This window comes from Pseudochaenichthys georgianus, chromosome 15, assembly GCF_902827115.2.
Source record: "Pseudochaenichthys georgianus chromosome 15, fPseGeo1.2, whole genome shotgun sequence".
Taxonomy (NCBI): domain Eukaryota; kingdom Metazoa; phylum Chordata; class Actinopteri; order Perciformes; family Channichthyidae; genus Pseudochaenichthys; species Pseudochaenichthys georgianus.
In genome coordinates, this window is record NC_047517.1 from 32,786,830 (window position 1) to 32,802,796 (window position 15,967).

General features: G+C 41.9%; 1 protein-coding gene across 3 annotated transcripts in view; it reads left to right on the forward strand.

Moving 5' to 3' along the window:
• sdccag8 (SHH signaling and ciliogenesis regulator sdccag8) overlaps positions 1 to 15,967 on the forward strand; it is a 62,068-nt gene that overhangs the window by 25,603 nt on the left and 20,498 nt on the right. For 2 of the 3 annotated variants that reach the window (XM_034100470.2, XM_034100471.2), the window contains 2 exons: positions 3,968 to 4,076; positions 6,548 to 6,679. In XM_034100470.2, the coding sequence (XP_033956361.1) occupies positions 3,968 to 4,076; positions 6,548 to 6,679 (241 nt within the window). Of the gene's footprint in view, positions 1 to 3,967; positions 4,077 to 6,547; positions 6,680 to 15,967 lie in introns of those variants that run through there. The other variant, XM_034100472.1, reaches the window with a different exon arrangement.

Consider the following 15,967-nt stretch of genomic DNA (forward strand, 5'->3'; position numbering starts at 1 on the left):
TCCTTTCCCCCAATTCAAGGTTCAAGGTTCTCATTAAGTAATTATGTCGTTGAAAATCTTAGGTCACAGGCTTCTCCAACAATGCAACACAATAATACAGATAAGCAGGCACTATTAAAACAATATTAAAATATACTATATTAAAAGTTCAATTCAGTTTAGAGTCAGGTGTATTAGCTGTTGATGGGTGTCCACTCCAATCTCTTGCATCATGTTTTGAATGTGTCACAGTTCAAATGTTCCCTTGAACCGTTAAGGCCAGTCCGTCTATAAGTGGCCTTATTTTGCTGATGTTCAGGTTCATATCAGTGTGCAGCGTCTCTCCTGGGACATGTCTCCTTGCTTTGATGTTCAAAAAGCTCTTTATTTCTCTCATACAGCAGCACCTCTTTTCACCCTCTGTCTGAAACCAGAGCCCAATCTGCTCTGATCGGTTAGCTGGCCGGCTCTGTTCTGATTGGTGAACCGCTCAGAGTTGTCCCGCCGCTCAGCCTATCACGTACAATGTGTTGGAGCTAGCCAATAGAAGGGTGATTGTTACCTAGTGATGTCACTATATGACATAACAAAACTACAATCGAGGTGTTTCAGTTTGTGGGAGAGAACCTCCCTCTGTAGGGAACTTTGGGATGTCATCCTTTGCAGACAGTTTACATGGACAACAACCGACAACACACTACAGGAAAGAGAAAACCACAAAAAGCATAAAATGACCCCTATAATAATTATTTTGCCAGCAGCCTTAAGTTTCATTTAAAATCAGAAGGGCAATCGGATCTGCTCAGAATGTTAATGTTATCCTTGGCCCGCGCTAAAACCTTTTACCAAGTTGGGCCATTAGTTTCTCCTTCATCCTGCTGAAAGCCATGCACGCCAACCACAAACTGAACCGAACATATTACCTTCCTGTCTCTGCTATGCTTTGGCATTCAAGCTAGAATGGCAGGAGATCAGGTCTGGCTGCTGTATTGGATCAGGCAGACGTTGGTGGTCCGACTCCCCAAAGAGCTGCATTAAATGTTGTTCAGTAACCAGGCCACACACACACACACACACACACACACACACGCACGCACGTACACACACACACACACACACGCACACGCACACGCACGCACGCTCGCAAAATATAAACTCTCCTCTGTCAGTGCGGTAAACATGCATATTAGGGGGTGGGGTGGGGTGGGGTGGGGGGGGGGGCAAAACAAAGCAGATCTAAATATGATGGAGCACACTGGGGAGAGTTAATCAGGGTCCGATACAGACCGGGTTCAGCCTCTTCCTCAAGGACACTTCAGCAGGGAGGGTTTTGAACCTGCGTCTTCCAGTTAAAGGATGCTTTTCTCTTTTACTGTGCCCCCCCCCCCCTGCTCCCCGACACACATGTCCGGAGTGGGAGGGGACGGACAGGAAGTGAAGTGACCTCAAAAGGGCAAACCAGAAGCCGTAAGAGGAGACGAGAGAGCAGCAGAGGTGATGGGAGCAGCGCGGAGAGACCCAGCGCTCCCTGTCTGTCTGCCTGCTGCTGCTCGCACATCTGTTGCACCATCTGGATCCCCTCACACCCACCACCCACCCTCAACCCCTCCCTCCCCTGCCCCTGTCTTTTTATTTACCTGTGGTTCCCTTCAACAACCAAAGGAGCCCGCTGGTACGCAGAACAAAGATGGAGGGTACAGAGGGAGGAATAGATGGAGGAGGGGAGGAGGGGAGGTGGGGGGGGGGGTAAACAAAGGGTTTGTTTCTGGCGCATGTCGGCAGCACACATGTTGTCTAAAGAGAGCTGACATCAGAGCACAGCAGGACACTGTGGACGGAGGGGTGGACGTCCTTTTAGTCGCTCGCATCTCTTCCTCTCCCCGTGCTGCCCAACAGACGAGCTGGATAATTAGCTTTCCCGCTCTCCAAATCCCGCCTCTCTGTCCGTCCGTTTGTCCTTCCATGCATCCCCCCCCCCCTTTCCCTTCTTCTTCACTCCTTCCCACCTTTTTTCTGTGTCTTTTTTTCATAAATGTGTACAGAGCAGCCTCTAGATGATATTTGTTTCTCTCCCTCCCTCCCTCCCTCCCCGCCTCATTTTTCTCTCTGATTGTTTCCAGTGCCAGTTCTGCTGTGTTTCTGTGTCCCAGGGTTCTTTTTGGCCTACGCATGGACAGACGCATTCAAAGCCTGTTCAGCTAATTAGCATTCTTCATGCAACTTTTCCAGCACTGACCAAACTTTGTTGAGTGTACTGTACGTGTGTGTGTGTGTGTGTGTGTGTGTGTGTGTGTGTGTGTGTGTGTGTGTGTGTGTGTGGTGTGTGTGTGTGTGTGTGTGTGTGTGTGTGTGTGTGTGTGTGTGTGTGTGTGTGTGTGTGTGTGTGTGTGTGTGTGTGTGTGTGTGTGTGTGTGTGTGTGTGTGTGTGTGTGTGTGTGTGTGTGTGTGTGTGTGTGTGTGTGTGTGTCCGAGTTTGAGTCGTTTAGTTTCACGCTCTGCGGCGTCCAATTTCTGCCCTGCAAGCATCTTCTGTGGCATCTGGGGACAGAGCTGGGACAGGTCAGCGGGGTCGTGTGCAGCCAAAGTTAATAATATTACGTGAAACATCAGAAGAAATCGGCCGCCTAGTCGTAATTTCTTCCTTTTTATAATACTGTTTAATAGCATTTATGTTAAGACGTTTAGCGTAGTCACATTTCAGCCTTCAGGTCTAAAGTCAAAACGTAGGAATTTCTCATCATGGCTCTTCCACTACTTTTCCCCCCCGCTTCCTTTTCCTTACCCCCACCCTGATTATTTTCTCCTGTATGCAAAAAAGCAACTCTTCACAAGTGTGAGCTACTTTTCAAAGACTGCGAGTCCTTGGTGTTTTTGGTTTGGGTTGACTGTAACAGAATGCAGGAGCAGGTGGACCGTTCCCTCAATCCAAACGGCAGCCATTGTTATTTTTAACAGAGCAGACATATGTTGGAGAGCTGAACGTGGATCATTTCAAAGGGATGATGAAAGCCCAGTGTTGGATTGTTCAGAAAGAGGCCCCCGTGAGCGGATGAGGACGTGGCAGGAAGGGTGGAAAGGAGAAAGAAAGCGCTTTCAAACAACAATTCCCCTCTCTTTCTCCATCTCATTTTACCCTTCTCACTAAACTCTTTATTTTCCCATCCTCTGTTCTCTGTGTTTGTGCTCTGTCCGCCTGTTGTTTTGATTTGAATGTAAATGTCGACCAAAGCCTTTTTGGGAATACATTCAAAGAGACATATGTATCTCACTTTTGCTGCAGTGTTTGTTACACTACAGTTTTGTCCGTAGTGTCGATGTTCTCCTCTGGCTGTTTGCTCGAAATGTATTGTTGGCGATAATTAGCTATCCTTTGAGTTGTGTTTTTACTAACTTTTATTATTATACAGTACATCAGGTAGGTGTATTGAATCATACCAGCATTACTGATTAGATCCACAATGTATTTTTCTTCTTAAAAAAAAAAAAAATTAACTTAAATGAAAATAAATAAATTCTAAGGAAATCCAATTTTCGTATTCCATCCATTTTTAATTGACGTACGTTTAGCTTGCGCTTGTTGTTCACTAAGCTTGTTTGATCTGTGAATTTGAAAGAAAGAAGCTTTTTGACCTTTTTTTGAATAGTTTTTTCTATAAAATACGCATATCATTTTAAAGGCAAGGCAAGTTTATTTAAATAGCACCTTTCAACACAACCCTTTCAAAGCATTATTTAATTGTGTTTTTTTAGTGTGTTCACTTTGCATTCAATGCACAGCATCAGAAAACCTTGCATTGACTCAAAATGGGTCTCATGCTAGTCAGGTAACATTCATTTGTTCCCGTGGACTTTCGATTGAGCGTGTGGACTGTGAAGTAAAAGTGTGTAAATGAAGTGTCTGTGCGGCCAGGATCTCTGACAGCTACTCAAAGTCACCCACTATAGTTGACCTCACAATAACCAACAACTTTCCCATGATCCATTGCAGTTGGAGAACTGGATGGGCTGCTGAGTTCCCAGAATTCCCTGATCAGGAAGCTGAAGGACGAGTGCTACTCGCTGGGAGTCAAACTGGAAGAGCTGACAGAAAACAGCCGGTCAGTATTTTGTCTTTCGGGCCGTTTCCTCTTTGTTTGAACGTCCATTTACTCACGTTTTATTCAAATGGATACGCAACATTTCATTTCGAAAAGGACTTGAGCCATGTTATATATTCTGTTGTTGTGTGTGTACTTCCCCAATGTTTTAACAACTAACCTGGATACATCTGCAATTCCTATCAATCAATCAATCAATCAATCAATGTTTATTTATATAGCCCAATATCACAAATGATACATTTGTCTCAGTGGTCTTCACAGTGTGTACAGAATATCAGTATGACAATACGACACCCTCTGTCCTTAGACCCTCACATCGTACAAGGAAAAACTTCCAAAGAAAACCCAGTTTAAAGGGAAAAATGGGAGAAACCTCAGGGAGAGCAACAGAGGAGGGATCCCTCTCCCAGGACGGACAGACGTGCAATAGATGCCGTGTGTAAATTGAAAAGATAATACATTTGCAACATAGGTAGTCCAAATGTTTGGAAATGCATGTGTGTATAATAGGAAGATGAATCCACGAGGATATCCATCCAGGACCTATGATCCAGGACCACAGCCACGATCAATCAATTTTAAACAACAGTCCATTGACTTTTAACCGAGTTTTAAGACAAATCTTTCTGAAACACTTTTTGGATCTTTCTCATTTTTAACTACATATTTGGACTCATTAGAATATCTTTTCAATGGACATCTGTTTAACAAGTGAGCAAACGTTATTCAGATGTGACTGGTCCGTTCGGTTACTTTGGAAGAGGAGGAGACCTGCAGATGATTCAGCTTCTGGTAAAAGCCACGGGAACAATTAAGAAACCTGTGGAAGCTGAATGTGTGTACTGAGACAACATCTCCCATGTTTATGCTGTGTTAGGAGTTGTTGGGAGGTGCAATGTTTACAGTGTAGTTTGCAATCGAGAAGGTTAAATAGGGGAAGTGTATTATGTGTAAATAGGTTTTGACACAATAGGGATATGTGCAATGCATAGGTGCAATAGGGAAAGTGCAATTTGATTATGTATGTGCAAAAGGGAAAGTGCTGTACCTGTATGTTTCTTGTTTATTTCTTCGCCATGTGATATGTGATCTCTGTTCTGTATCTATGACTGATTGACCTGAAAGTGTTATGTGTATTATCTCGATGCCCAAGACAAATGTCTCCTAAGGGAGACAATAAAGCTTTATCTTATCTATCTTATGATCCCACGCTACTTCACAGGGTAATCAAAATCTGCGTTTGGTCATTGTTTTGATTAAGCCTGTATTTCCCCGTTAATTATTCACGCGCTCGGCTGTTTATCCCTCGCTTCTGTTGGACATCCGTGTCATCATTTCACGAGGCATCATCTACGCAGGCTGCTTGGACAGAGCATGTCAACATGTTACACACTGCTCTGCAGTCTGACCTGTTTTCTTGTTAACCTGATGCTACAGTAGTCACAGCAGGCCTGCACAGCTCTCCATCTGGGCTGCCTGTGTGTGTGTTCATGTACTCGGGTGTGTGTCTGTGTGTGTGTGAGAGTGACCCTGGGCCCAGTGTCCTGTCAGCTGTTGGAGCTGTGCTGCACATTAGTCACATGACAGCTCCCAATCTGGCCCTGCCAGACCGCACTGTCCTGAGAACCCTGTGTATTTGTTATGAGTGGACATCAATACTAAATACACAAACAAGCACACAGTAATAACTGCCACCTTGAATGTGTTTTTTACGATAGGAACTTGCATACATGCTGACACACTGGCATGAAGGCTCATAGCCTACTTCTGCTGTATGTGTGTGTTCTGTAGTTTAGCAGCAGTGTGGTGTTGGTGTGTGTTATGCCTCAGGCTGTTTGAGCTCCTGGAGTCCAAGCCCAGTGTAGCGGTTAAAGTCCTGCTGGACGGCCCCACTCGGCTAGGAGAGGTTACAACAAGAGACAGCAAGAGGAGGACACTGCTGACATGGTGTTCAGTTGTTAGTCTGACTCTGAGCGTTATCAGATCGTGCTCCTGTGTGTGATGAATGGTAGACTGAAGGTATCCATTTGCAACTCGTGACCATGAACGTAAGCACTGTTAATTCTCGTGAGGCGGCACCCTGCATGCCGGCATGGCTTGTGCGACCGGCAGTTCGTACAACGCAGGCACTGGTAGAGCTGAAACCAGTTTGAGTATCTGACGGAGTTTTACAAACAAATCATCAAAGACTCCAAACGAAAAACAAAGGCAGCTGAGAAACCAACTTGAATTGGTCGGATAGCTTTGCAGAACTGTTGTATTGGGCCGCGAAAGTGTAATTGGGAAAATAAATGGTGTTAAGAACAAGTAACGACAGATCTTAAGATTGTAAAGGTCTGAGGAGACAAGGGACTAACCTGTTTAGACTTATCGTGGCTGATTGTTTTGTTATTTATTATTATATCTGTTTTATTGCATTTACATAATTTCTCTATATTGTGTCTTGATGCTTGTCCTTGTGTGTGCAGAGGGGATCTGGAGCAGCTGGCCCTGGAGAAGCAACACCTCGAGGAGTCCGTAAAGAGTCTGAGAGCTCGCTGCGCCGGTCTGGAGGATCAGTGTGTGCAGCACGGCCGCATGCACCAGCGCATGAAGCACAGGTACGCCAACACACACACACACACACACACACACACACACACACACACACACACACACACACACACACACACACACACACACACACACCCTTTATTCTATATCTTCATCTGATTCCGTTAGGGGTAATGGTTTCTTTTTTAGGTAATGGTTTTGTTGTTTAATTTTAATTAAACGACTAATTTGTAGAACTATGAAAAGTTATGTTTTAAAATGAGTTATTTTTTCAACCTAGTTGCCGTATTTCTTTTTTTTTATACTTAGTTTTTATTATTTCAGGAAAAACAATACAAACAAAACAAACAAAAGTAGTATCAGAGATCAAAGAATTATCTATACATAATGTAACTAAGGTCAGGGTTCGCTGTGGCTTAGTGCAGGGTCTTGTAGGCAGTCCACTTGAACAGTTTCTTTTCAAATTCTGGTAGTTTCATTCTGAGCCTATGGGTGAGTCTTTCCATATGGATTATTTCTCCAACAACTTCCAACCAATCATTGGCTGCAGGGGGTTCCTCCTGCAGCCATTTCCTGGTGATTGCTTTTTTCGTTGATGCTATCAGTATAGGCACAAGATATTGGTCTCCGTATTGGACAATGCTCCTTGTGAGATTTCCTAAATAAAGTACTTCAAAAGTGTTCGGGACCTCATATCCCAAAATCCGCTTGAGCAAAGTCCATACTTCATCCCAGTATCCCTTCATTTTCGCACATTCCCAAAAAACATGTGTATGTCCAACATTCCTCTCCCCACACAGTCTCCAGCATGCCTCCTGAGTACGTGCGTATTTACTTTTAGTCCTGGGACCAATGAAAAATCTGATTATATTTTTCCAACAAAACTCTTTCCACCTCCCTGAGCTGGTGGTAAATTGCTGTACAGTACATATATTATACCAGTCTTCATTGGACAACAGTATATTGCTCTCTTTCATCCATTTATCTCGAACATACAGTGTAGAAGTTTTCCTGTTCATGACTAGACCTTGGTAGAGTGCTGAAATCCCTTTACAAGAGACACTATTGTATGCTTTACACAATGTTATAATTACTCTGTTCATTTCGTGCTGCTGGTGTGGTTTAACTTCTTTCTCAAAGAAATCTCTTACTTGTAAATACCTAAATAAATCCTGGTTATTCAAATAGAACTCCTCTTTAAGTTTTTGAAAGCTTTTGATTTGACCCCTCTCAATTATAGTGGCGATTGCTGTAATGCCCTTGTCTGACCAATGTCTATATGTTTTATCGAAAATTCCAGGCTTAAACTCCGAGTCATAAGTCAACCAACTAAGAATTTTGATCTCTCTTTCCAAGTTGTATTTTCTAACCACTGTAAACCAGGTTTCAAGAGTGAATTTAGTGATAGGGTCTAGCAATTCCTCCTTCCTTTTGAACATAGTTCTGTTCGCCATCATGCTTGGGATATGGTAGTCTGATACTGTATTTAATTCAATATCCTTCCATTTCGCAGTATATGTTGTATCACACCAATTAACTAAATAACGGAGTTGAGCTGCGTAGTAATATCCTTGAAGATTCGGTAGAGCCATCCCTCCTTTATCTTTAGGTTCTTGGAGGGTTGTGTATTTTATCCTCGGTTTCTTTCCCGCCCAAATAAACCTTGAGATTTTTTTGTCCCATTCTATGAATTGTGATTGGGGTGTTTCTACAGGTAAAGATTGTAACATATACAAAATTCTTGGAAGTATATTCATTTTAATAATTTCTATTCTTGAGCTGAAGTCTAGAGTGAAAACTGACCATCTTTCCATATCTCTTTGGATTTCCTGATTTAAAGTCTTATAGTTCGCTTCATTTAGTGTTGTTAGGTCACTTGTTATATTCACACCTAAATATTGTATTGCCTTTGCGCTCCACCTGAGTCTGTATGCTTGTTGAATAGGAAGGGATGGGGTATAATTTATAGCCATCACCTGGGTTTTTCCTACATTGAGCTTATAGCCCGAGAGATGGCCGTATGAATCAAGTAGTTTCATAAGTTTTGGAAGGCTACGATCTGGCTGCGTCAGGTGGATCAATATGTCGTCAGCATATAGTCCTATTTTGTGTTCTGTGCCTTTAATCACTACCCCCTCTATTCCTTCATCTTGTCTAATTGCTTGAGCTAAGGGCTCAATAAAGATTGCAAATAGAGTAGGCTTGCCGTATTTCAATGAAAAACTTGTATGACGTTCATGTCTGCATGCCGGATCCAGCAGCAGCCCTTTAAAAAAATAAGAAATAATTGAAGCTTTCTTCACAATCTGTCCATCATGTGCACATCTAATGTTTAATCCTCACAGAAATAGTTTTGTTGTTGTCACAGTGGTTTTTGTGTCATCAGCAGTTTTCTCTCCTGCTGTCTGTGCAGAGGCAACATGTTCCAGTTGATCAGAAGGCCGATCAAACGGCTCTCTGATCAAAAGACTACTTTTTTTATACAATTTGCGGAAAATAAATAATATAGTCTAGTTATAGACTCGCATGAATGTCTTCTGGTGGTCAGAAAACAGTCACGGCATTCATGTTTCCCACAAGTCATCTGATCAACATGTAATGCATTCTGCAATAATTCAGGTGACTGGGACATCAGAAAGACGACCTGATTGGGTGTGAACTGCAAACTGATTTAGAGTCAGTGAATTAAAGCTCATGTAGTCTTTGTAGCTCGATCTACAGCATCGTCACAGCTGAGCTTGTCCTTTTTTAAAACTTGATAAATGAACAGTCTGACTACACGCTTTTTGCACTAGTTCCTGCTATTTTCTGATATTGTTTAGCACTTTGAGGACAATCTATCAATTACACCTTTGTGTAAAAAGCATTGGGTTTGATGCCCTGAGTAAAGCGAAAATACAATATCCCTAATTACTGGTATTTGGCTAATGAGAATATTCCTGTTTAAAGGCAGCCGTGCAAACTCCGTAACAAACCCAATGTGTGGTGTCCTGCGGCTAGGCCGTTTAACTGATGTGAAAGTACCTCCTCTTTTACATGCATTCATGATGCTGTGGCGTAACCTCGTTTTCACCGTTAGAAAAACCGTATTTATCGGCTATTCTTCTTGAATGGCACAAGAATTAAACCTGACGCAAGAGGCTGTATGTAAGACACATATTCTAAAAGCGCTGTCCGTCCAACAACTCCTCCTAAAACAAGATACTGGAGTCTTCTCATGTCGTAGTTGGAAAAAGCTGCATCCGGAGTAAGTTCTTATTTTGATTATTTATATGATTATACTGTTCACACAACTCTGATCTAATCCTGAAGATTACATATTATGAATGGTTTATTGGTGTGTGTGTAAGCATTGTCAGTTACAGGCTTTTCGCAGGATATAGGGAGAGATTCCGGAGATATTTACTTTGAGCTATAAGTGGCTCCATCTTTGGCTTATGCTACAGTTTCTGTACGTGTATGTGATGCGGGGGTCTCTTCCCCTCTGAGTGTGGAGCCCAGTTGGTGTGTGTCTTCACAGGGCGCCTGGCATTCAGCCTGGCTCTCCCATTGTAGGCGAGTGTGTGTGGGTGTTGTTGCCCCACTCTGCAGGATCTCTACCCCAGAGCTCCGCCACCACCCAACTCCACCTTTCTTCTTACACAAAACACACACACTCACCCTTTTCCTCCTGCTCCATCCCTGACACTACATATTGTCTACCACCCACCGGTGTTAACCTGTCGACAGTGAGACGCTGCCAAAAAACAAAGTTTACCGAGTCACAGCTGTCTCCTGCCTGTGTGCGACTGTTTTTGTGTGTTTCATAGATAGAAAAACAATCTTAAGTTGTCAAGAAGTGTGAAGTATGAATATTCTGTATGTTTCCGCGCATATGTTGTGGTGGTATTTTAATGTGTGTGTGTGTGTGTGTGTGTGTATGGGCTGCTATTGCATGTTCTCAGGAGGTTTAGCAGAGTAGGAATCTGGCTGCCAAAAGTGGATTGGCTGGGAAGTTGGCACCTAACTTCTCCCTTCTCCCAACTGAACCACGATAATCACTCTTGGCATTTATTGAGTTTTATTTTCTGCTTTGACACTCACTTGGTTGATGAATCCTCCTGATATTTAGAACTCTCTAGAGTTCAGCTCTACATGAGGTCACTTTTTGCAGTGACTGAAAAGCCGCTTGACCACAATTTCTGGTGAATGTGTTGGGAATGTAGTTATTAGATTTGAGCCGTAATTAGATGTATTTTTGATTGTATAGGAAAGAGACAGGAAGGAGTTATGACGCACGTTTACGATGATCCACACCGCAGCTGGTACTCAGTAAGTGATTGTATTTATGGTACTGATCGTACTCCGGGGGCAAAACTTGAAAACATGCCACAAATATATTCTTAACACATCGCTTTTAGCTTAAATAAAAAAACAGATCCACAGTATTTATCAGGGCTTGATGGCAGTCATATGATGCCATGATGTCTGAATTAAGCCGTGGAGACAGGGCTTCACTCTGTGTGCATGCAGTTGTACTTCAGTCCCTCTACATGGCCCTGATGTCAAACTGAATAGCATACATGTACTTGTTATCTTCAGTATGTCTCGTCCATACATCGATATGCCATCGTGGTTTCCCTGCAGGCCCCGAGCGTTCGGTGGCACCCCCGCCGCGCCACTCGGGGGTTAAGGTGTACGTGTTAACAAGCTGGTGCAAGTGGGTTCAATATCCAGCGCCCCGCCCTCCTCACAGCCCCTCCATCGGCCTGCAATCTGTGCTGCGAAGAGCGGCCACAGCGCACCACGCACAAAACATTTGGAAAATCAGCTTGATTTATTTTTACATGGGCAAGCTGATTGCCAAACTACACAGGGGTTTTAGCACACAATGTTTTGCTGCACCACTTAATTATTTATTTTGGGATGTCGGATGGTGTTGTTTTTGTTTTTTTGCCCGGGAATAGAGCGGAGGGTGGAGGGATGGAGTTAGGGAAGATCTGAAGCCAGTTACTGTTAATGATTCATTTGATATCATGCTTTTTTATATAAGTAATCATATTATTAAATGTTACATTTACATTTTACATGCAACTTGGAAGGTTTTCCAGCCCAGTTTTATTTCCGTTCAAGTCATCTTCAGATTTTTTCTTCAGATTCTGTGTTTGATCTGTGACATTTTTACTTAGTTATAATGCATATGTCTTGTGCCTTTTTCAAGCATATCCAAAGAAAATAATTATGGCTGATTTTAAATATTTCATCGTGATTCATCAAATGATAATCCATAGTTGATTGTAAATGTATCTCATACATTTGTATCAATACAAAATGATACATAAAAGGAGGTTTTTCAACTATTTCATCAACAACATGGAATTGGACAAATATGCTTGCTTTGTGCAAATGTATGTTTATTTATTATTGGACATTTCTTAAAAACATTAAGAAACTCTGTCCAGGTCGAAAATATTTTAGTATGTAATTAACGCTTTTTTTTCACGTACTTTTTTACAGACCTAAAAATATATCATCTCTTTCACCTTGATTCTCAGTGAGGTCAGAATTAATTAGTTAAAACAAATGGATTACATTTCATAATTCCCATCAACCAAATCACAGATTCAAAATGTTGGCCGATGGATGCGTGTTTTTCCTTAAAGCTTGAGATCTTTAAATCATAGCGTACAAGACCTGTTACAAAATGATGATTTGACTGGGCATTTTCCCAGGGGTAAGTTGGAAATCCCAAAAGCAAAAGGTCACGTGCCAATCGATGGACATGTCAGATGTTGCTAAGAACTGTGAAAAACAGCCTAATGATGGATGATGAAGTATTTCACTTTACAGCTCTGAAAATATTTCCGACTTTTGCAGCTTTTTAAACTTTCTCTCCTCTCCTCACCTCGCCCTCTTCTCTCCTTTCACTTCCTTTCCTCTTCTCTTACTCTCCAACTTTCCTCCTCTCCTCCTCCTCCCCTCCGCTTTCTCCACGAAACACCACGCAACCTTTTCTCACCCCACAGCTGCTCGCAGGCTGTTTCACCAATTATCACTATGCATGTACACACTGATCACACACACACACACACACACACACCACACACCAACACACACACACACACACACCACACACACACACACACCCACACCACACACCACACACACACCACACACACACACACACACACACACACACATCACACAACTTTTGCTTAACCACACATTGTGACGGCAGAGTGTGTTTGTAAGCCCTGGAAATGTGTGTGTGTGTGTGTGTGTGTGTGTGTGTGTGTGTGTGTGTGTGTGTGTGTGTGTGTGTGTGTGTGTGTGTGTGTGTGTGTGTGTGTGTGTTGTGTGTGTGTGTGTGTGTGTGTGTGTTGTGAGCGCATGAAGCACAGGTACGCCAACACACACACACACACACACACACACACCACACACACACACACACACACACACACACACACACCACATACACACCCTTTATTCTATATCTTCATCTGATTCCGTTAGGGGTAATGGTTTCTTTTTTAGGTAATGGTTTTGTTGTTTAATTTTAATTAAACGACTAATTTGTAGAACTATGAAAAGTTATGTTTTAAAATGAGTTATTTTTTCAACCTAGTTGCCGTATTTCTTTTTTTTTTATACTTAGTTTTTATTATTTTCAGGAAAAACAATACAAACAAAACAAACAAAAGTAGTATCAGAGATCAAAGAATTATCTATACATAATGTAACTAAGGTCAGGGTTCGCTGTGGCTTAGTGCAGGGTCTTGTAGGCAGTCCACTTGAACAGTTTCTTTTCAAATTCTGGTAGTTTCGTTCTGAGCCCATGGGTGAGTCTTTCCAAACGGAGTATTCCTCCAGCCACTTCCACCCAGTCCTTGGCTGCAGGGGTTCCTCCTGTACCCATTTCCTGGTGATTGCGTTTTCGTTGATGCTATCAGTATATACGCACACGATATTGGTCTCCGTACTGGACGATGCTCCTTGTGAGGCTTCCTAAATAAAGTACTTCAAAAGAGTTCTGGACCTCATATCCCAACATCCGCGTGAGCACAGTCCATACATCCAGTATCCCTTCATTTTCACACATTCCCAAAAAACATGTGCATGTCCAACATTCCTCTCCCCACACAGTCTCCAGCATGCCTCCTGAGTACGTGCGTATTTACTTTTAGTCCTGGGATAATGAAAAATCGGATTATATTTTTCCAACAAAACTCTTCCACTCCTTGAGCTGGTGGTAAATTGCTGTACAGTACATATATTATACCAGTCTTCATTGGACAACAGTATATTGCTCTCTTTCATCCATTTATCTCGAACATACAGTGTAGAAGTTTTCCTGTTCATGACTAGACCTTGGTAGAGTGCTGAATCACTTTACAAGAGACACTATTGTATGCTTTACACAATGTTATAATCACTCTGTTCATTTCGTGCTGCTGGTGTGGTTTAACTTCTTTCTCAAAGAAATCTCTTACTTGTAAATACCTAAATAAATCCTGGTTATTCAAATTGAACTCCTCTTTAAGTTTTTGAAAGCTTTTGATTTGACCCCTCTCAATTATAGTGCGATTGCTTGTGTAATGCCCTTGTCTGACCAATGTCTATATGTTTTATCGAAAATTCCAGGCTTAAACTCCGAGTCATAAGTCAACCAACTAAGAATTTTGATCTCTCTTTCCAAGGTTGTATTTTCTACCACTGTAAACCAGGTTTCAAGAGTGAATTTAGTGATAGGGTCTAGCAATTCCTCCTTCCTTTTGAACATAGTTCTGTTCGCCATCATGCTTGGGATATGGTAGTCTGATACTGTATTTAATTCAATATCCTTCCATTTCGCAGTATATGTTGTATCACACCAATTAACTAAATAACGGAGTTGAGCTGCGTAGTAATATCCTTGAAGATTCGGTAGAGCCATCCCTCCTTTATCTTTAGGTGCTTGGAGGGTTGTGTATTTTATCCTCGGTTTCTTTCCCGCCCAAATAAACCTTGAGATTTTTTTGTCCCATTCTATGAATTGTGATTGGGGTGTTTCTACAGGTAAAGATTGTAACATATACAAAATTCTTGGAAGTATATTCATTTTAATAATTTCTATTCTTGAGCTGAAGTCTAGAGTGAAAACTGACCATCTTTCCATATCTCTTTGGATTTCCTGATTTAAAGTCTTATAGTTCGCTTCATTTAGTGTTGTTAGGTCACTTGTTATATTCACACCTAAATATTGTATTGCCTTTGCGCTCCACCTGAGTCTGTATGCTTGTTGAATAGGAAGGGATGGGGTATAATTTATAGCCATCACCTGGGTTTTTCCTACATTGAGCTTATAGCCCGAGAGATGGCCGTATGAATCAAGTAGTTTCATAAGTTTTGGAAGGCTACGATCTGGCTGCGTCAGGTGGATCAATATGTCGTCAGCATATAGTCCTATTTTGTGTTCTGTGCCTTTAATCACTACCCCCTCTATTCCTTCATCTTGTCTAATTGCTTGAGCTAAGGGCTCAATAAAGATTGCAAATAGAGTAGGCTTGCCGTATTTCAATGAAAACTTGTATGACGTTCATGTCTGCATGCCGGATCCAGCAGCAAGCCCTTTAAAAAAATAAGAAATAATTGAAGCTTTCTTCACAATCTGTCCATCATGTGCACATCTAATGTTAATCCTCACAGAAATAGTTTTGTTGTTGTCACAGTGGTTTTTGTGTCATCAGCAGTTTTCTCTCCTGCTGTCTGTGCAGAGGCAACATGTTCCAGTTGATCAGAAGGCCGATCAAACGGCTCTCTGATCAAAAGACTACTTTTTTTATACAATTTGCGGAAAATAAATAATATAGTCTAGTTATAGACTCGCATGAATGTCTTCTGGTGGTCAGAAAACAGTCACGGCATTCATGTTTCCCACAAGTCATCTGATCAACATGTAATGCATTCTGCAATAATTCAGGTGACTGGGACATCAGAAAGACGACCTGATTGGGTGTGAACTGCAAACTGATTTAGAGTCAGTGAATTAAAGCTCATGTAGTCTTTGTAGCTCGATCTACAGCATCGTCACAGCTGAGCTTGTCCTTTTTTAAAACTTGATAATGAACAGTCTGACTACACGCTTTTTGCACTAGTTCCTGCTATTTTCTGATATTGTTTAGCACTTTGAGGACAATCTATCAATTACACCTTTGTGTAAAAAGCATTGGGTTTGATGCCCTGAGTAAAGCGAAAATACAATATCCCTAATTACTGGTATTTGGCTAATGAGAATATTCCTGTTTAAAGGCAGCCGTGCAAACTCCGTAACAAACCCAATGTGTGGTGTCCTGCGGCTAGGCCGTTTAACTGAT